The 23,120-nt window shown below is 37.4% G+C and overlaps 1 protein-coding gene across 2 annotated transcripts in view; it reads right to left on the bottom strand.

The window, feature by feature from the left end:
• Positions 1-23,120, bottom strand: part of LOC101155087 (F-box/WD repeat-containing protein 7) — an 84,405-nt gene that overhangs the window by 47,416 nt on the left and 13,869 nt on the right. The window contains exons 2-3 of one of the 2 annotated variants that reach the window (XM_023957727.2): positions 12,432-12,680; positions 11,194-11,724 (exon numbers count right to left, since the gene is read on the bottom strand). In XM_023957727.2, coding sequence (XP_023813495.2) covers positions 11,194-11,724; positions 12,432-12,611 — 711 coding nt within the window. In that variant the 5' untranslated portion in view covers positions 12,612-12,680. Of the gene's footprint in view, positions 1-6,448; positions 6,898-11,193; positions 11,725-12,431; positions 12,681-23,120 lie in introns of those variants that run through there. The other variant, XM_023957729.2, reaches the window with a different exon arrangement.

Below are 23,120 nucleotides of genomic sequence, written 5' to 3'. Positions count from 1 at the left end.
TGACTTACGATCAAACAATGGCTGCTAGAGTAGAAGGAGCCATCCTTGAAACGGAGTTTGGAATGTGACAAACCTCTGAACTCATTGATGCACATTAATACTTCCACCCTTTGATCATATTTCATTCCTATGACGGTTACCTGCAGCAACATGTCTCTCTGGGGTTCAAAACAGATTTCTATTTCTGGTCTGAATACTGTGTTCCTTGACAGCACTGATACAATTCAACACGCCCAAGGTCATTTATAACATGAGGAAATTATAAATATGGATGGTAAACTTGGCAGCTATCCTATTTTCTCTCATGTGTACAATGCTAATCAATGTCAGATGATAAATTAGGTTGCATGGATACACAAACACGGTTTATTTCCCCACTAACAGCTGCACAGGAAAAACAGCTTCACAAAGGACACATCTCTAGTTTGGTAATTGATATATTACAAATGCCCAGAGCCTTAGCACTGTATTCACATAGGATGTTAGGATGCTGAAGAAAAAATAGATAATCTTACTTAAGTTTATATGAAGTTTAGATTTATTATACGATTATTTCCTGGACCGTTTTTCCGTCTTTCGAGGCTTCACCCGACACAGCAGAGAGGTGGACAAAAGAAAAACATCTCTAGACCTCATGACATAGACATTATGGGAAATACTTGACCACAGTAAGTGTGTAGACATCACTGCAGGACACCACAAGAGCACATTAGAGTGACAGAGACCACACACCGACTCAGGCTGCAGGGCCCGCACACAGATTAGACAAAGTATGCAGACGATCGCATCAGTTACAGCCAGTCAGCTATTCATTCACATGGAGTGTGCACTGATGAACAGATTCTAGCAAGCAGAGCACTTCAAAAATCAAGGCTGAATGGCTTTTCTGAAGGGCAACAATCAAGAAGGAAGGAAAACAATGGTCACTTTATACATTTTACATTATATATTTATGTGATAATGTATATATGTATGCATTTTTTTTACTAACAGGGTCAATGGAAATGAAAACATTGAAATCTTCAAACCCAGAAATTTCCCTTATGACAGTTCTGAAAAGAATTCATTTTTCCCTACTCTGATACATTAAGCTTTTATGTTTACAACTGACATGTAAAGCCTGTATACATTTTCCTCTTGAGCGCTACGATCAATGCCTGTATCAGTTGGCGTGCTGCTCCTTCATACCCGCCACTAAGGGGACCATGTGAGGTTTGTTCAATTCGCTTGGCTAAATTTGGACACTGTGAGTATTGTGGCCTGAAGCTTGAAGGTGAGAGTGGAAGGAATGATCAAGTATACAAAAGTGTTTACAGGGATACAGCGTTTGATCAAGAATTTTTTTTTTTGCCAAAAAAACCAATATATATACATATATAAATCTAAGCAACTACATGTGCCTAAATTAGCATTAATCTAAGGCGTGCGTTAAAAAACAAGAAGCCAATATGACTTTAAAGTGACTTTTAGACATGTAACTGTAGAAAATCGACATGTGTCTCTATACTGGAGGTGCACTTCTTTGCTGAAGTGTCCAGGGAACTTAAAAAACCCCAGAGTGGACTCTTGGCAAAGATTGGCACACTTTTAGAGAAAAGATTAGACCACTACTCCTAAATGTGTCAAAGATTTAGGTTAAAACTAAAGGGAAAACCCTAAAGAACTCAAGCCCATTTACACATTTCTTATCATTAGCACTGCTGCCATTATTGGCTCATCATTTCAACTATCAAACACTTAAAAATAATGCACAAAAGATAAATTCAAATTATAATATAAACTTTCTTAAGTTTATGTGCATTTGAATTGACACAAACCAATAACACAAAGAGACAAGAGAACAAACCCACTTTCCCAGAGAAAGCACAATTGATACATCAAATCCAGATATACATTTTTATGTGAGGGAAAAACAAGGCTTTTCTGTAACTTTCTTATAAATAATTCAAAATTTATAAATGAAAGTTTGACCTTTGTAAAATTAAATTACTAGTTTGATTATGAAGAGTTTTTAGCCAACAAAAATGGTATCAATTAGATCTATATTTAATTGAATTTTTATGGAAAACAATGGTATATGTGTACTTGTTGATCCAAATCAAAACTATTTACCGGTAGTAGTTTGCCCATGCAGTTTCAAAGTGCAATAACACTAAACCTGAACTACCAGATCAATTCTTAATGGAAACCAGATCATTTTTGTCTCGATTAAGTCATTTTAAAATACCAGCACGGCTTTTCGTTTGTCTTATTTATTTATTTTTTGGGGGGGGATCTGTATTACTATATGATAATATTTTATAAAACATGTAGTTTAGCTTTCAAACTGTAAAATAAAACTATGTAAACTTGAACAAAAGTAGCTTCCAAACTTTTAGTAGAACATGAGAATTTGAAAAAATTTAAGTGGAAGAGAAATCCTCAGACTTTTATGTAAAAGGGACATTATTGGAGTAAGATAAATTTAAGAAGTTATGACACTTTTTAGTGGAGACTCTCAATTTTTTCTCAGTTCCTGTTCAACATGGTGGGAAGACTCGGTGCCCCTAGGCAGCCCTGCAGCAGCTAAGCTTCACTGACATAAGGTCTATGGGATATGGAAAACACATCAACATTATTCCATCAAAGTGTTTACCATCAGTTATAATTCAGGAGGTATTTTGGTCAAGTGTGAGGTCATTCAATCATGAGTGTATATATATATATATATATTGATAATTAATAGGAAAAAAAGTGAACAAAGGACAGAAAAAACATTTTAAAAGTACAACCAAAAAATTGTTTGACTCAATCCATACTAATCATTTGTGCCATTGTTATCTTTTGTCCGGATGCAAATGGGACCAACACAAGGTTTTCAGCGCTGCTTTACTGACTGACCAAATCTACATGCTCTAGATAGAGACTGCTTCTTAGAATAGCCAGAGAGAGATGCGTTCCCACTGTGTTATTTGAAGCCCAAGGGCGATGAATTCAGTCTCCTGTGGCGCACTATCCTTACTTTAGGACACAGTCATGCTTGAATGAAGAGGACGGAATCAGCAAACTTTCCCCCTGTCATTTTAAACCACAATAGTCTATTGGAGGGAAAAATAAAAAGGTGTAAAAAGTTTAACAACTTTTATTCCTGTTTCTCGGAAACAAAACAAACATTTTGTTTAACTTACAACAAGAATGCCAAGTTCCATTCCAAATGATTCCATTAAATCTTAAGGGAAAAGCAAAAGTCCCAACAGAAAATAGCAAAAGGAATTCTGCGTCTATTTTTGTTAAGTTGTTCAACAGTTGCAGGAAACCAAGCTATGGCTTATTGCCATCTTCCTTCAGCGCATTACGGTACATTGCATCAGGAAGGGAAGAAGAAATAAAATATTGAAAGATTGTTCCGTTTCACGTCATGACATCAAATATTATACATTTGGCTTACCATCTATGAAATAAAAAATACTTAAAAGGCCTAGTTGTGACTTTGAAGTTGCGTGATGCCATCGGGGAAGTTTGTTTATAACACTTGTCAACAGAAAAGAGCCAGTTATCACAGCTGCTTCTAGTCATTTTATCTGACATAAACAAGGAGTTCTACTTGTAATAATTTAGGTTTGTTTCCTTAAAATCAGATGTTAATCTACACCTCCGACTGTAAAAAAAATAGGTAGAGCTTTGTAAGGATCCAACAACTGAATTTTACTTTACAGACTTTAAAATTGTCAGCAGTTCTCTGATTGTCAGAAATATGCATAGATAAAAGAATATTGACTAAATTTGCAACATGATGCTTTAGAAAAAGAGCAGAGAAATCAATTCTGTTTTATATAGAATGATGGTGGTAAAATAACCTCAATGTAAATGTCTAAAAGTGATTCAGGGAGGGACAAAACTTTTTTTCTGACATTAAAAAGTAAAGGTAAAAACACTTGAGCCTCTATCAGATCATCTGACCTCACAGGAGCATGATCTACTGAGGTAGCGTGTCCTATCAGTTTTCACATTCCTGCCATGAACGTCTAACTGGGTGCAAAAGCGAGCACGACCTTAGTACGTGCATTTAAGCACAGACTTGAAAATATTGATAGTTGTGAAGAGGATGAGGAGTACATTTTTAACTACCGGTAATGCAAAATGCAATCAAAATGTAATTGTTATATTATATTTGTGCAGAGTCTGAAAGACTAACTGGGTTATAAAAGGCGTGTTTTTGCAATGTAAAAATAAATGTCTGTCTCAAATCTCATCAATAAAATGAAAAAGGTAAAAAGGGATTTACTGGTTTCTAAAAATGCATTGTTCATCTTGAAGCAAAGCATTACTGTCCTTTAATGCTCTTGTCTGCAAACTGCTAAATTGTTGAGACTTTGAATGGAAACGGTCTGTGTCAACGCGATACCAGCAACATAAAGGGAAATTTGAACTAATCTTAAACAAAACAAAAAAAGACCCAAACCAGAAAAGCGCAAAATTATCACACTGTTGTGCTTTGAATGATTTTTATCTGTTGACGGCATAAAGGAAACCCAGCGGCTGCAGGGAAGTTGCTAAAGAAAGATGCCATGCACCCCCAGCACCTGCTCTAATAGCAAATGCATCTTGCTGATGGCTGCTTGCACATGCATAGCTGCTATGGGCAAGTCCAGATTGCCTTACTAAATAGGCCTGCAGTGCAGGGTGTGGTGGGTGACAAAGTTGTGCAGCAGCTAAAATGACCTGCTGTTAATGGTCTATGTATCTACATTGCAATCTTCTGCAAACAGCTGGACGCCTTCTCTGGCCATCGGAAATACAGGGCGCTTTCTTGGTCAGGAAAAAGCATCCGGTTACAATTTATAAATCCCACCAGGACCGACACATAATATCGTCAATGTTGAGATTCCTAAAGGTTTAATGGACGAAATGAGGATTTGACAAGCTGTAGCTTTGAATATTCAATCTACATCAGACGTTTTGGAAACAAAACGGCATCAGAGCATCAGAATTGCCATATATTACATCAAAATCTTATTTAAAATGCAGCATTGAGAGTGAGACAAATTAAAGCAATGTATGAAAAGCAACATTTAGCATTTATACATTTGTTTCTGTTAAAAGAAATTAAAAAAAAAAGACCTGACCACCAGAACATACAAAAACGTCCGCTCAATTTTTCAAAACTACATACAAAACATCTATGCTTTTTGGATTATTTATAATGCAATATTAAGTCATTAATTACCACTGCAAAGCTAACTGCCACTCCTATAACCTTGGTTAAATATTTGAATCAATTATTTAGTACCTTTTAAGTGTCTGCAAAGTAATGCAGTAATGCATTTTTATTAAAGGTTCTGATAGGACAATGAAAAAAAAAAAGACAAATGTTAAGGACTGTAGGGCAGGTCCTACTGCACAGAGTAAACAAACAGACCTTAAAATGGAAACGGCAGCTCAGATTCAATGCTGCATCATTAAGGTCTTCAGTTACGGGAGACTGAAAGTGTCAAATATGTATTTTAAAGTCAAATGGCCACAAGCAAATTCATTCAGGGCATGTTTTAAAAACCATCCCTTTTCTTGCTGCTAGAGCCAGCCTCAACATGTACATGAAATGACTTTCCAAACATGAACTGAGGCAAAATATATAGTTTATTAGGTGCTGAAAATGTCTAAATATTCATTACTAAATTAAATAACTGCTTTTCAGCTTTCATGAGTATGATATGAATTGATTACAAATAAAAATGCCAACTTTTTAATTAACTTGGAGGTGTGACTTAAATTCCTACATAAATTGAACACAAGCCTATTTTAAGTACTATTTCTTCTGGGGAAGACCCTTTCAATCTTATTTATTTCAAGTCTTTCTATTTTTCTATAATTCAGCTGAAAGGAAATGGGCAGAGTCACTCCTCCGCCACATGTTAGGCCGTCCATTTTGCTGCAGATATGCCTCGACGTCCCTAATGGTCACAGTGTTTCTAAATTTATTATGTTAAAAACGACTAAAAACAGTCAAGCGAACTGGATCTCCTCTACAAAGTTCAACAAATGAGCAAGCAGAGATTTTTTTTTAAAAGTTTGTGCATGTGAGCAGCGTCATCTAAAAGGCATTACCCTTTAAATAGGGTGGTTGCTCACAACCTTTTTTAAAAGTTGAAGCTCTACATTTGCTACAAACAGCGTCACACATTAAAATCATCTTTCCGTGTGTTTTTGAAATTTAAGACAATGGGAGATTTTATGGGTTCTTTCATTTTAAAATAATTTTTATTTTTTTTTGACAAAGTAAAATAAAAATGTCTGTCAATCATTTCAAACTTGTTAATCTGATACATTTCCAGTTTGTAAAGACTACATGTCAAGTTTTAAAGCACAATGAAAAAAAAAGGAGAATACGATGACCTTTAACATTTTGGGGTTAGGTCATTAAGTTGAAACCAGAGTGCGGCGTGATCGCCTGCGGGTGGAAAAGACTCACCCGTCTGCGGCAGAAAGGCAAACCTTGGGCGATGATGTTGATGCTAAAGATCTTGAGAACTCTCTGCGAGGGGAGCGATTCAGGGGCGACCTCCTTGGGCTCAGCCTGGCTGAGCGCTTGGCTACCCAGCGGCACATGCAAAGGCTTCTCTTTCCCACAGGCAACATTTGGCATCTTTTTCTGGGCACCCGTCGATGAGAAGCGGGGAATATAGCAATGCCGAAGCATTGCAAAATTCGTTATCTAATGGATCATGTCCCAGGAGGTTCTAGAACTTAAAGAGCTACAGCTGCGAGTGGAAAGCCGTTCTTAAGAAAATAAAAAGGTATTTCTGAATCTCGGTTTTGCAGACGTATTAAAACTACACTTGCTCCTGCCTATTCACACTTTGCTCCTCACCGACTGGCTCCCTTTAAAGTGACTCGAGGCTGTGAGGTCACTTTTGCCCTGAAGCCAGAGAGAACAGCTGATGTCAGGGCCTGAAAGAGGATGGACCAGCTCAGTCTCACCCCCCTCAGAGAGTCACTGTGGAATCTGCTCTATGAACCCCCCTCCTCGGTGGTGGAATGTGCGTCAGGACACAGAGCCCAAGGAGCTTCCTCATTGTGGTCGGCCTGTGACCCCACTCCTCCCAACGTACAGATGGCTATATCCAGGCTTAGTTTAGGTTTATCCCATGAACAACATTTAAGGAAAAAGAACTGCTCAGTACATCTCCATCTGAATCCCACAGGTCACCAGAGGTGCTGAAGCTGAGGTTAGATTTATGGGCAACTTTCTCTTACTCTTCCATGCACCAATGTGTTAGGGAATGCCAATTATTTGGTTATGTTAGCAAAGAGGTCTAGGTTATTTCAGGAGGAGATCCCAGTTGTCTATGGTTAGAATGTGTCACTAATGCACCTAATCAGGAATTCCTTTGAACAGAATTGAATTGGATGGACGTCCATTTGTCTATCCCATTTAGCTACAGTGGCAATGAAAGGTTTTTTTTTGTTTTTCCTTTAACCAAATTCACTGATTTAAACACCTTTATGTCTCTTATCAAACCCAAAAGACTTGAATCCAGATTAGTCTAAAAAGGACTGTTGACCTGTGAAATCCATTCAACAATAACCAGTATTTTCTGGGGCCACATTTATCAATTGTTACATTTTTTTAACAATGTTAACACATATTGAACCCCTTTTTATGTGTTTTTAGGCATCATTTATTATTTTTAGTAGTAAGTTTTTTTTGCCAGGGGTTGTTCTTAAGGAATGAATGTTGCACCGACCAGGAAGCACTTTTAATTTTATTGTACTTGTGATAAGGACAAATAAAGATCTATCCATCTATCTCTTCCTACTTAAACAAAACAGTTTTATGAAAATTACAACTTTAATTTTCTAATTAATAAACTTTAAGGCTTCTGTACACCAGAAAAACCAAGTTAAGCAATGCACAGCACATGCAACATTAAAAAAAATAATGTGAGCAAGTGCTTATACAGAAACGACCAACTTTATATTGTTCAGGAGCACACTACTTTGTGCACACGTTTCATGCCAACACAATGTGCACACAAGGTCTTTTCTATTTACTCCCAACTGTTGAGCATGCCGTGACGGTAAAAATATATTCTAAATACTACATATGCTTCTGTGGTATTACTTTGAATCAAATACCGGTACTCACATTTTCGAATGAGATTTTTCAACTGTAAAATGTTTTTGCAGGTCATACGCAAAATAAACAATACAATATTATATTGTGCAGCTGCTCGTTTCGGACACATTCCAGAGCGTGTGTAGGTTACTTGAGCTTGCAGACTAATCTTGGAGCCACCAGGCCACGAGAAAGACAGGCTATTCCAGTCTGCTCAGACGTGATCACCTCCACTAAAACATCACCTTTTCTTCAAGTTATGAGCAATTTCTGCAAAAAACTAAAGACAAATTTCCTTAACAAGATGGACGGAATGTTGTTACATGCACCAAAATACCAAAAAAACAAAAATGGGAAGGTAAAACACATCCCCCACATTGGCTTGGTACAAGAATGTGCTACATCGCAAAAAAAAAAATCAACTCCAAACAAAACATGTATTTTCAACATTAGGAACGCTGAGGTATAAAAGCAATCTGGGATAAACTGTGGTTTTTGCAGGCTTGGTGTTGTGTATAATTACAGTAAATACAAGGGTGTTGTACTGTAAAAAATGAAAAAAAGCAAAAGGGGAAAATAGCAATTGTAGCCCAACTTAATTGTTAGTATTAGTCAACAAACATCTTCATCTCAAGTAAAATTCATTTAAATGAAGTCAAAACACTGGGTATTACCAATAATTTCTAGAACCAATCAGATTCAATTCACCAGAGCCTAGATCGATACGCTTTTTTCCCTTTCAATCCAATCGATTCAATTCGATTTGATTCACACATTCAGACATATTTATATAGAAATGCATTAATACTTTATATATGTTTAGAAGATGTTCATGTTCATTTAATACAGTTCACATCCTGTAAAATGTATAAGTGAAATAATAAACTAATGAGATTGTTAACACCAAACAGCGTTACATGGTTTCTGAAAAAGGAGAAACTCCAACAAAAATGTGCAGGTCATTAACACTGTAAAAGCTCTAAACTGCCTCATATTACCCAGTAAATGATCTGCGTGTACTGGAGGGCGTTTCAGTTTGCCCACTAGGTGGAGCTCTCGTTATAGCATTACACTTTCTTCCAAAAGATTTGAGCAAAGAAAACAAAAGAGAGCTTTACACCACAGATTTACCTTTAAAAAAGTTTTGCTTTAAAGGAGTTTGGAATATTCATGCCTGTGAGTATATAAAGTTGTTCATTAAGTCAGCAATGTATATTTATGTCGGCAGAGCGTTAACTGTCCTAAGGGAACTTCCATTATACGTTGCATCAAGCTAGCAGACTTTGGCTTTACTGCTATTACGTGTTAGGTCACCAGAAAAGGAAAGGCAAAGAAGATCAATCTCTACTTTTATGGATTGATTACTGATGTATTAAGTTTGGATCGATTCAGATTGAGTAATCCCTAAAAAACACTGCAGTCTAGAATGACATTACAATGACAGTTCTATAGAATACAAACACCCAATAAGAGAAATATATATATATATATATATATATATATTTATTTATTTATTTATACATATATGTATGTTCCTGCTTTCCCAAAAACGATATTCAGCTCCTTGATTAAGGTAAAAGCAAATGCAACATCTGGAATAAAGATAAATGTGTTTTTTAAGCATTTTTAAAAAGTTGGCCTGACTTCTCCTCTACAGTGGCTGGTCATGAAATGTATGAGACATGAAATCTGAATTCTTGTGAGCGTACCAGGAGAATATTGAAAGCAATGACTTTAAATATGTCAGGATTCAGGGACAAAAAAAAAACATGAATCGGAAACAAACATGACGGGGAATGTGAATGATTTCAGACAATTGGCTCCTTGTGGGGCTTAAGGGGCTGCAACATCCACACTGCAAGTAAAGCATTGAAACACCTCTTAAAAACATAAGTTATGGAACATTTGTACTCAAACACATTGATTAGAAAGATTTTTCAAATTGTAATAAAATAACACTGATAAATAGATGGTTTTATACATTATTAACATGTGACAGGACACAGAGTTCCTTTTTGCAATAACAATATTTTTAGAGAATATTTGTAAAGCTTGTCAAGTTGGCTGGGGGATGGATCTTCTAAAATTCCCAGAACCAAAAGCTTGTACTTGCTTTCATCCAAGTGTTATGTGGCCAAATCCTGCATCTTGAAACACGACTACAGAGGGGCCAAAGCAAACAAACGGCACAGAAATGTGACAAACACTCACAGCAACATAGACAGACTGCTTTGGCATAAGTAGTTTTAAATGGCATAAATATCATTCGAAACCAAGGATTAAAGCATTGTAAAGGCCATGTAAGGAGCCAGTGTAATAAACATCCCTTTCAGAACAGGTCTTTCTATTAATAATAATGTAGTCTATTCAGACTTAAGTCTATTCAGATAAATAGACAAACTGTAACTTAAAATCCGCTTAATTCCACAGATTTAAGGAATGTAAATCATCCCACCATTGCTTTTCAAAAGATCTTTGACTCAGATATCTTAGGGGAATAAAAACAAATCTGCTTCTTTAAAATTCACTGCTATTATTGGAACTGGAAAAATGCACAACTTTACCTATATTTGATATTTTCTCCCCAGGCTAAGTTATATCCAGTAAATATCGTCGCTTTATGCTTATTTTACAGCAGAATCACCAACACTTGTAATTCTTCGAATATGCCCACTCATCGAACGATAGACTGAAAGCCACAAACTCCAATTGTAACAAGGCTCTGAAAGTATCTTTCTTTGGATTTCCTCACTGGTGTAGGGTAAAGTAATTATGATCCCTAGTTATAAGTTTTCAAGTAAAATAGACGCTCTTAGTAGGAACTGTTGAGGAGTATCACTTATGCCACAAGATGGAGCCAATCACCTATAAATCTAGTATACAGTGGGAATTTCAGTTTCAGTCATTCCATCTAAGTGTTTCACATATATGTTTTATTATTATGAATGAATGTGAATGGAAATGTGTTCAAACAAAAATACTTTAAAACCTTTTGGTGCAAATTGTAAACGGTGATTTTCCCCAAACAAAGTTCACACTTCTCAGCTACAAAGAGAGACCATATATAAAGGAAACAAATGGATTTGTTGATGTCTTACCTTGTCCTTCTTGTTGGAAGGGCTTTGGGGTTTACATCTAGAGTCCTGATTGTTGGGGGCAGAAACCCTGTTCGCGAAAGAGGGGGGATGCAACTCTTCTTCCCCTTCACCTCCCTCCTCCTCCTCTTCCTCCTCCCTTTCGCTTTCTGCTGAATGTTCAAACTCATCGCTGTCTTGGTCCATCTCCTCCTCATCCTCCTCCTCTTCCTCCTCTCCTTCTCCCCTCTCGTCCCTTCCTTGTTCATCCCCTCCCTCTGTCCTCTCCTCAGTTTCATCCTCCTCTTGGTGGCTGCTGCTGTTGTTGTTGTTCTCCTCTTCTTCCTCCTCCTCTTCGAGGGGTGGCTGCCCTCTCACCTGTCTGTGTTCGGTCCCCCACATCCACCTGGCTCCTTTTTCGTCTCCGTTCACTTCGTTTGGCGGGGCTCCTTCATCTTCCTCCACCTCCTCGTTTCCCTGAGGGCCATTGCTGGCTCCTGATTCGCTGGGCTCCCAAAGCTGCTCCCTCTCACCATCAACCTGGGACACCTCGGGCTTTGAAAAGGAAAAGAACAGCGGATGCTTATGTGAAATGCCTTTCAATTCTAAGGCTATAGGATGTTAAAACAATGCTAAAGATGATATTTTGAGTACCACCTAAAGAGAATTAAGTTTTAAAGTTCAAAGGAATATAAGACTGCTTTTAAAGAAGTTTGTGAATCAAAACAGAAAAAGGTTGCAAAGTTGAACCTAAAAAAAACAAGAACACTTCTGGAACAAAGTTGTACGCAGAGACGATCCCACATTGAGAAGACAGTGAAGGGCTGTGTTTACTCAAACTCCTAAGGTTGGGTGGGTAACGTTTCTGGCTTCTGCCAAGACTTTATATAAATCACTTTGTTCTGGAGCTAGATGTGAGGCCATCCATCGAATTCTGTGAGATCAAAGCGACTCATTTAATTACTTATTTTACTAAACTGAGAAATATAAGATAAAAAAAACCACAGTTGACTGCAGTCTAGGCCTCTCGTGTAGAGATGTTTCTTTACAGGCCAACCCAAGAAAACACAATTAAAGAGTTATGCATTTCCTTGAGTTCATATTCATAAAGAAGGATCCCTACGTTTTTTTTTTTAACATGTTAGGGAAAACTTAATCCACCATTATCAAAATAGTTATAAATCTTTCAAGTATCAACACATTTTTTATAATCTTCCCCCTACATAAAAGGGAAATGTTTCCTAAGCATGAGCTGGCCTCACCCTCTGTTGCAACTGCTCATCCTCCTCGACAACCCGGTTAATGTGCTCATCCTCGTCGGCTTCTTCTGCCGCCTGCTGGGGTGCCCGGGTCGTAGAGGAGGTGTTACCTCGCACTGCTGGACCCCCGGGCCCCCGACTCCGCCTGCTGCTGCTGCCCCCCGACAGCAGATCCTGGTTCATTTCTAAAAGCCAGCTTGCTACCTCCTGGACCTTCGCTAGGCTGTCTGAAGATGAGAAGGTCTTGACATTCTGCAAAGATAAAAAAAAAATAAAAAGACACAGATGTTGAAGGTTTTACTTACTTTATTTATTTAGTTAGATGAGGGGAGGACGTTTCATTAACCCCTCATTTTTGAATAATTTGATTTATGAATACTATATTTTAAAGTAGCATAGAGCTGGATGCTCCTACAATTCTTGATGTGATCAAATTTCATTTGGCACAGAGTAATATCTTTCTGAATTCTCCACTAATGAAACCATGCTTTAAGCACTAGGAACTCTGAAACAGTGTTTCTGTGTTTGACATGCCCCTTTGGGTCAATTCTGAACATTCAATACTGATTTGACTGTTTTTAGTGCTTGAATATTTTTGACAAAGTATTAATATAATCGTATTGTAAGATTACCTAGAAAGCCCTGATAAAAAATAGTTTACTGTAATAAGACATTAAATATTTTGGGTTGAACTGTCAATTGTTCTGTGTGTTCCCTGGTGATTTCTGGTAATGCATTAGTTTAATCACAAGAGGGCAGTAATGCAATGACTTGTTTGCATGCAGAAAAGAGAACAACACTCCTGCTGCAAAGCACCACAGATGCCAGCAGTGCTCGCAAAGTTGCAAGTTCCTTTGTTCACGAGTCTAAAACACATACGGGTCTGTATGTGTGTGCATGCATATGCACGTGTGCGTGTGGACTGAGAGGTGATCATGTATATCTTTAAGGTGTAAAAAATAAACAGCGTTGTACTGTGTAGCCATTAAAAATCCTAATAAAAAAAGGGTAGAGGTACCATCAAGACAGTAAATCTTATGAGATTTGGTGCAAAACAATAAACATCCACCTGACAGAGTGAAAACTGTAAGTACATTTGCATTTCAGTGCATAAAACTTTTCATAGCACAATGAACACATGTAATTAAAATTGTTAAATTGTTTCTAACATTTCATTATCTTGAATGTTGTTGCATTGCTCTCATTTTATTCTTTGAGAGAAATTCAAATCAAGGAAATGTGTTCAACAAGTGTTACAAAGTGAGAAGTAAAAACAGAAATGAGTTAGTAAGGTGTAATTTTATTCAAAGATAAACCTCAGCCAGCATAAAAACCTAGGGAAGTGTACATTAATAGAACTTTTTTAACAAGGAATTCAGTAATCTACCATTCCATGCAAAACTTCACCATCAATTTTGAAGAATGATCCTTCAGTACAAAAAAGAGCCGCATCCTGCTGGGTTTTTTTTTGTTTTTTTATTCGAAAGAGTTCCTCCTTCCTCATATTACAAACGTCAACGCAAAAGGAAGTTCCAGTAAATACTTTGATTAGCCATGATCTTAAAAATCATCTCACCTTTCCAGTAAAAGAATGTAGGTTTTCATTATTTACTAAAAGTGCTTTTTGGCGTGTGTGCCATTAAATATCTAAATTGTTGTTTTTTTTTAATATTATAAGAGAAAAAGGAGAATCCTCGTTGCATGACGAGTGACAAGCAATGTATGAGTTTTTTTATTTGACGCAGTGGGAAAACATTAGTGGCTTCACCTTTCATTAGAAATCCATTTCCCGGTATGGTCTTTTAGTCATTATGAATCTTATCTTTGTAGTAGGGCAGGTAAATCTACTAGATAAATCTGTCATTGCTGGATGCACTGCCCCAAATTTTTTTTTTTGTTTTTTATTTTTATTACATTGAAATATACTGTAATTTAAAACTGCCAAATTGCATATGAAGTCTTTAATATTCAAGATCTCTGCAAGAATCGAAGGAATATCGTATAAATAACGTTTGTGAAATCCTCAAGTAGAATAATGTTCTTCAATCTAATGCACTTCTTTCTAAATTCATTGACCTTGATGGAAAGGTCAATGATCCATTTTTAAAGCTTTTCTTCACTGGTGTAAAGTCTCAGTGCTTTTGTGGTGAGAAGCATTAGACCTGTCTCAGATTGCATCCCCCCCCACACCTTCTCCATGCTCCTTCCTCCTCAAGGGAACAGCAGTCCATTGCTCTAAGCCTCAGAAAAGAAGGCTATGAATAGCAGAAATTCTCAAGCTTTTTACTGGAACAACAAGCATTCTGCCATTAATGTCCTTGACACATCCTAAAATGTAATTCTTATTTTTTTGATGATGAGCAGACAGTTGTGAAGTTAGTACACAGATCAAGAAAGAGACTGTTCTAACAGCCAGGTCTTCCTGGAACAGAGCAAATGCACATCTCTGGTTCCTTTTTGAGCCATCGCTGCTGAGGATTTTGACAGTCTTAATACACTACTCAAAACTCTGAAATATTGTAGTAAGAAAGAATACTCTTTGTAGCGTACATGCAGATAAGTTAAGTATTAGCTAGACATTACAGTCAGCATGAGACAAGTTGCATTCATCAATTTATTGTTTTTTGACAAGCTGAAGATGTGAAAAAAACCAACAGAGGAGCTTTGACTGTGTGGTTCCTAACCAAAAGCCAAGCAGAGGAAAGAAAGAAAACTATATATAATTAAAACTAAATTATTATGGTATTAGAGGATGCAGCGCTTGGCCTTATAAAGGAATGCACTCCTGTTTATCGGAAATAGATTAAACTTATAAAATAAATAATATAAAACATGTTGTTTGTTTTCTACCGGTAATTTTTCGTAACAAGAAAACGCACCCGCACCCACACACCCACACCAAGTAGTCCATCCTGACTATCAAGTACATGGATGCCACAGTTGGTAAATGTCAAAAATTTTCAGCTGCCCACTGATTTAAATAGTGCTTCCAAACTTTTAAATGGTAATGCATAATTTCTTTATTAATTATAAACATCAGTGAATTAACTTAGGCAAGGCACCTTTTTGTATACACAGAGAAAATCCAAAAGCGGTTTGCAAAAAAGCTAAAGCTTTTGCAGCACAGGAAAAAAGCAAACAAAGGCAGGGAAAAGCAATGCATCTGCTTTAAATTGATTATGATATTAACAAAATAACACCCAACAGTGCAAGCAAACAGCCAGCAGTGTGCCAGTCCAACATAAAGTTGATGGTCAATGCTGCCAATGAGAAGGGAAAGAGATTTCTGTCAAGTTGCCAAGTTGGCTCTCCACAGATAAAACCACAGCTGTGGAAAACAGACAACAGTTAAGCCGAGTGCCCAGAGTCAGACTCAACATGGTGCACTTAAAAACATATGGTGCCTTTTTTAAGATGTGGAAAGGGATCTATACATTCTGAAGTGCTTGCTTAAAAAACGAGTGTATTGACAGCTCCGAACAACACATTAAAGGCCTGTTCACACCGGGACGAAGTTTAACGCCTCGTGACTAAACAAAGGGCACCAATGAGAGTGTGCACACCGCGCCACGCGCCAAAGCGTCAAAAAAAAAAACGCCTCGGGTTCGTTTTTTTTTTTCGACGCGACTATTCGACCAATGAGAATGGCGCTTTTGCACACGTGTCTGGAGCTTCTGAAGTTACAGTAAAACACAACTTGGGGGCGCTCAAACACAAAACTGCCTTGCTGAGCACACATACCAGCGAAGAAGATAGACGCCAAGTAGCGTCTACGCTGCCGCAAAGAAATAATGACGGACATTCTAAAATATCCCCTTACCAAGTACCAGTTGGAGCTACTGATGCTTGAAATATTCATGTTTTCTTTGTATTATTCTGACAAGCGCGTAAATACTTGCTCTCTTCTTTTGAGTGAAAAGCGACTTTAAGAATCGTAAAGTTGCGCAGCGCCACCTTGTGTACAGGAGTATTTCTGTTTACATTAAGCGCCATCTAATGTCAGGGAATGAAATTGCATGTTCGCTCGGCTCACCGTCAGCGAAAATCGCCTGGGTGTGAACACAAAAAACGTGGCGAAAAACGCTGGCGAATAACGCCTGGCGAATATTCGTCCCGGGAGGAATTTCGCCGGCGATTTTCGCCGACGTTTAACGCCTCGTGACTAAACAAAGGGCACCAATGTGAGTGCGCACACCGACGCGAAAAAACGCCACACGTCAAAGCGTCAAAAAAAACAAAAACGCCTCGGGTTCATTTTTTTTTTGACGCCTCGCGTCGAAATCTATACGACCAATGAGAATGCCGCTTTTGCACACGTGTCTGGAGCTTCTGAAGTTACAGTAAAACACAACTTGGGGGCACTCAAACACAAAACTGCCTTTGTGAGCAAACATACCAGCGAAGAAGACAGACGCCAAGTAGCGTCTACACTGCCGCGAAGAAATAATGACGGACATTCTAAAATATCCCCGAACCAAGCACCAGTTGGAGCAACTGGTGCTTGAAATATTCACGTTTTCTTTGTATTATTCTGACAAGCGCGTAAATACTTGCTCTCTTCTTCTGAGTGAAAAGCGACTGTAAGAAGCGTAAAGTTGCGCAGCGCCACCTTGTGTACAGGAGTATTTCTGTTTACATTAAGCGCCATCTAATGTTAGGGAATAAAATTGCATGTTCGCTCGGCTCATCGTCAGCGAAAATCGCCTGGGTGTGAACACAAAAAACGTGGCGAAAAACGCTGGCGAATAACGCCTGGCGAATATTCGTCCCGGTGTGTACGGGCCTTTATGTTATATTCATATAATCTCAACTTGCATTAAAAGTACTGTTCAAGTTCCATAGAGATTGACTGAATGCAAACTAACTAAATCTTGTTTATGAATATAACAATATTTATAAACGGAAGGAGGGTCTAAGGGCAGGGATGCCCGGTTTAGTTTAGTCTGTTTAGTCAGTTAAGTTTAGTACTCTCCTATTGAATTCTATGCATTTATGATCCTTTTAATTTAATGTTTTACTTTACAATTACTAGTACGAAGCCCATTGAGACGACTGTTGTTGTGAATTTGGTTTATGAGTTGTGGGTGGGGCCGCTGGCATGGAGCGACCCCGCCCCCCTTTCCCTCTCGTTGCTGAGAGCTCGGAGCAGGGAGCTTGTGGCCCGTCCAGCATATCAACACAAACAAGGTCTTGTTGAAACAGCATTTTTTTCGTCTGCTCCCAATTCACAATGATTTGAACAAAGAAATACTCAGAAACAGAGTTTTAATTGTAAGTTATTTTATATATGTCATCCATCATCAGAAAAAGGCCACAAGAGCATGTTAAAAACACCAAAAACTATTTTCATTGAAATGGGTCTTTAACGACTATCAGTCAAACACACTGATTGATTTATGGTCTACGGTAGAACACTTGATAGTCTGAAAAGCTATAGAACCCAGGTCTGCACTGTCTTCTCCAAAACTAAGACTGGTTAAATACATAAAGAATTGATAGCAATTAAGTAATTTATTTATACATTTTCCAAATTACAAAAAATCTGCATTATTTTTCAAATATAATAAGATTCTGCTTCAATCTCTATGATAATCAGAGAATCTGAGGATTGAAGCTTAAAAACCTCAAATTGTAGGAATTAATCACATCTATGTAATCAGAGCAGTTGGAATGGAGATATGTTGGCTGGTAACCAGACACAAAGCTGTTGACAATATACTGTGCAGATAAATGAATAAAGGCAGCCTTTAAAATCAATAGTACTAACATTATAAAACAGATATGTGGAAAAAAACAAATTCCATCCTGAAACAGAAATTTAAATGCTTTTTTACAGAACTTTTACATCTTTTTTGCAAAATATATTTTGACTTAAAAAAATCAACACAAAATAGCAAGGTTTCTTAGAAATACACAGTGTTTGTCAAAAAAAAATGTGTCTTCAGTTATATAAAAGTGCTTAATTCCAAGGCTCTATTTCAGGACGGCACAGTGTGATGTTCTGGTGGATGAAAGTAAAATTTAAATCTTTAAACTGCTTAGCTTCAGGACAAGATCTTTTCCAAATTCAGTTAAAGACTAGGCTCAGGAAAACAATTCCTTTGATGCAAAAAAAAAAAAAAAAGTGGCACGAAAGGTCTGACAAAAAGAAACCCGTCCAATCTAAAACTGTCACTCATCTTTTTTCCTTTAGGTCTGTTGCTAAGTAACAACTCAATTGTGCCAAAACACTTTCCTTTGTAGATTTGCATCATTTCTCATTAGAGCATATAGCTTCCTGTACACCAAGAGAACCAAGCTTTTCAGCTGGAAGAATGATCAACTGTCAGAAAGAATTCTGGTTTGGGAGTTAAAACTCCATTCAGACCAGCTTACAATCGAAACAGTTGTGTGCAACAAAAGGCAGTGAACTACTACAGTAATGCAATAAAAGCCCAAGTACGAAGCAATTTGCACTCTCATTTACAGGCTGACACAAGCACATACATACACTGATGCATATACCATTTTGTTTGGCTTTTATTGGCTTTTCCTTAAATTATGGAGGAACAGCAATCACTGTAAACCACAGAGGGAATGAAGGCTGAGCACTTAACCCATTTACACCTGATGCAATGTGTTTTTCAGAACTCCCGTGTGTACAGACACCCCTGGTCCCAGTCGGTTTAGCAACTCTACAGACTGCATTCTACAGCATTTACAAGGCCTCAAAACTAAATAAATTACTCAGTTGCCCGTAGATCTTCAACCTACTATAACGGTTTCAGAGCAGGTAAACACAAACTGAACTATGAACTGTTTTAAGATCCCACGTTTGCCACAAGAAATATAAATTGCCTTAGGGTTATTGTTGTCGGTGTCTCTTGGAGGTACGTGTTGTTACCTTTGTTCGGGGTGGACAGCTAGTGGATAGACGTTGCAGCGTCTCTGAGGTGTGACTGCAGGAGAGGAGATCTGAGCAGCAAGCTGTGCGGCCCAGCCTCTTCATCAGGGAGGAGATGATGCTGCAGCCACAGCCACACATCAAATTGTTCATCAGTAACTTAGCTGTTCCGGAGTTAAAGCCGAGAAGAAAATGCAAAAAATCTGCAGTGATTTCCCGGTGCTTCCAAGGTCCCTTAATTTTCATAAAGATTGAAGAATTTTGGGCAGTACAGTCCACAGAGCGGTAAGCCGAAGGTATTTCATCAAGGATCAGGCTGGTTGTAACGAAGATAATCACAACACGGAAGCAGATGCTCACCTCAATCCATAGTAAAGGTACTCAAGTGAGTAAAAAGTTTAGTGATCTCTTTTCCTCTTTCTACCATATTTTAACTGTCAGAAGCAAAAGCTTTCTCTTGGAGAGCAGGTCTTCTGCAAAACTCCCCTCTATGCACAAAACACCTGTCTTTTGCAGCAAAAAATACACAGGATGCTATGTATGTGTCCACTGGCTTCCATCTCCCATAGTTTTCTGTGCACTCCCTCCACTGGCTTTCCACTGTGCAATGAGGAAGCTACCCCTGTCAAAACAGCATCCACCACTACCCCCCCCCCCCCCCACACACACACACACACACACACACACACACACATCGCCAGATGCAGCGGTGAACCACTTATACTTGAGCTCCTCCGACTTGCCGATAAAAGTGCTTTTCCCAATTGAAATTTGATCTGCAGGCAGCTCCATTAATTGAGAAAGCAATGCACAGAAATCAAAGCCACTCTGCATACAGCTGAAGAATTGATAAGCAGGTTGGAGATGGCAGGATGGCAGACATAATTATTAATGCAATAATCTGTCACTAGGGCCAAGATGTCAATACTTAATACTTCAATATTATTTTAAACACATGGATACTTAATAGCCTAAAATGTGATTGTTTAGTATTTATAACAATAAAAAAAATGTTTTATTGATTTAGTAAAAAGAGCTGTTGTGATGCTGTTGCATGATGCTCTTATGCCACACTCTAGTCAATAGTGAGGTCCACATATTGGTCCAATACTGACTGCCACACATGTTGGGTGTGCATGTGATAACTGGGTGTCCAGTAGAACGTCCAGTGGATGCCCACACAAACTACGTTCTGTCTAATTTCCTCATTTGTAGCAGTCAGGCTGTACACAAGGAGCACCTAAACTGCATTCAGGAGCCCCTTGCTCAGTCCGCAGGTTTTGCAGAGAATCGAAATGAAAAATCTATACAGCACTGCAGCGTCTCTCCCACTCCACCCTTACTTTACCCTTGCTTATCATATACGTATTCATTAAGGCCTGTCGCCAAAAGCATAAGCCTTGTAAAAAAAGAGTTTTTCACTAAACTGTCAACAACCTTAATATGGGCCCGTACGATTTTGCCACTTTTTCACCTGCAGCCAGACCACATCTAACTGTAAGGATAGTTGTGACTAGGGCTGGGTTAACAAAATCAACTAATCAATCTGAATCGATCCAAGCTTAACAGATCAATCATTGATCCATAAAAGGAGAGCTTGATCTTTGATGCTTTTCCTTTTCCGGTGACCTTTGATGCTTTTCCTTTTCCGGTGACCTAACGCATTAGGGCAGTAAAGCCAAAGTCTTCTAGCTTGATGCTAACGTATAATAGAATTTTCCATAGGACGGGTAATGCTAAAGCTCGGTCAACCTAAACATACATTGCTGACTAAGTATAAATAAATTCAAAACATATATAGATTATTAATGCATTGCTATACAGATCTATCTAAATGTGTAAATCGTGTGAATTCATAATTGAATTGAATAGAATAAAATGGAATTTAAAAAAAATCGTGATTTGACTTAATCCAGATTCTGTGTAATCGAATCAAATTGATTCAAGAAATTATTGGTGATGCTCAACCCTAGTTGTGACTAAGGTATTAGGTAGTGAAACTACACATACATTATCCACCTTCATATGGATTTTTCAGGAATCTGCGCACCAGATAACAAATATTTGACCAAAAAGTTTATTGTAATCACATTATCAATGCCAGAAATTGTCTGGATTAAAAAGGAAGCATGGAAAGATGTTAGAAACTAAAAATAGATCCTTAGGAGTGTGACAAATGCATTATACAACGACAAAGTAATAGCCAAATCAAGATACATGATCTTTAGCAGTTGAGCAGTTTTTTTTTTTATTCTAAATTAACAACTGAGAAACTGCTCACTAGGAAAATAATTTTACAATCAACAACAATCAAACTTCAGTAAAGAAAAAAATTCTATTCGATTTACTCAACAGATTTTGATTTAAGAATTTGAAAGAAAAAATAACATTTCTGTTTGTTTCCGTTGTAAAATTGATCATTTTATGTAAAAATAAAATATTTGTTCAGTTTAAACCATTAGACATGTAAAAATACCTTTTCATTACCAAACAAAATTGATTTTTAAATATAAATTTGATATAAGAATGGACTTTTTTTATATCAAATAAGAAATGGTAAAAATCTGAAGCTTTTTTTTTATATAAATAATATGCAAGATTTAACATGTCACATTGATGGTGTTTGCTCAATCATGCTTAGTGAGATTGCCCTAAATGTTATCAAAAAAATGCACAAGCAGCACTTATTCAACCCAGACAGTGACCCCCACATTGTTCATGTAACAAGAACCAGTTACATGTTTGAGAGACGTCTAAATGTTTGTTTAACAATAAAAATAACCAGGGTAAAGACCACCCTCTGCACATTTTCCTCCGTTCTTAGAAAAAGGACAGAGAAGGGTAGTAAGGTTCCCTATTCATTATTTATGAATATTGCTTTTCATTGTGTCAGCTTACTGCTTCAGTATTGATCCACAAAGTGGAAACTCACTGCACTGCAGGGTTTCACAGGAAGGCAAAACACAAATTTAACATTCAGCAGCTTGAGGGAGCAGGAAATCAAACATCAGTGAGTCGGATATTTTAGCATTATTGTTCATAAAATATCATCAATTAAATTTGTATAAAATAAATTACAATACAGCAATAGCCAGATCCAACGCCGTGCAATGTTTTTATCAGTTAAGTGTACTGTGCCCCAATTTTCTGTGTTCCATTTTCTTGTTTACAAAAGTAACAAAAGTGAAGCACAATACTGTTTCTATTAAACTATACTGGTGTTTTTTACTTTTATGTACAGGACGTCGTTTATTGGAGGACACACAAATTACATGTCATAAAGTCTTAAAAATTCCAAAAGCAGGGTTTAATAAAAAAGCAGCAGGAAGCTGTCTCGGACTAAAAATATAGTTGTTACTATAAAAAAAACTATACCGGTAATTTAATGAAGTTGACTGTGTTTGTTGTTTATCATACTTAAACGTTTTCATTTGAGTGACCTTAAAAGGGTTTTCTTCTGTTCATTTTTACCTTAAACTGAATCCAATAAATGCTAGGTATACAAAATATTCTGCTGCACATAGTTTAAAAATTTGAGTAAAAAAATCTACTTGGCATTTTTTTCCTTGAAGACTCAACAGTGTGGTTCAGATCAAAGAAAAGCCTCAGTGAAGCCAGAAACACCACATACACAAGGATCCCACAGGCTTTTGACATTTCAATTTAATATAAATGAGACTCTAAGGAAGAGGGTGCTAAAGAAGAAAATATTGCACTGTGGATTGGATATGTTTTATCTAAACAATGGAGACAGTGGATGTGACACTCCTTGCGCCACAGAAACTGAAAAAGGACAATAGTCTACAGAT

The sequence above is a fragment of the Oryzias latipes genome, assembly GCF_053564925.1.
Source record: "Oryzias latipes strain Hd-rR chromosome 1 unlocalized genomic scaffold, Olatipes_Hd-rR_3.1 chr1_Y".
Taxonomy (NCBI): Eukaryota; Metazoa; Chordata; class Actinopteri; order Beloniformes; family Adrianichthyidae; genus Oryzias; species Oryzias latipes.
The sequence above is the reverse complement of the archived record's forward strand: the minus strand, read 5'-3'. Positions and strand labels throughout refer to the sequence as shown.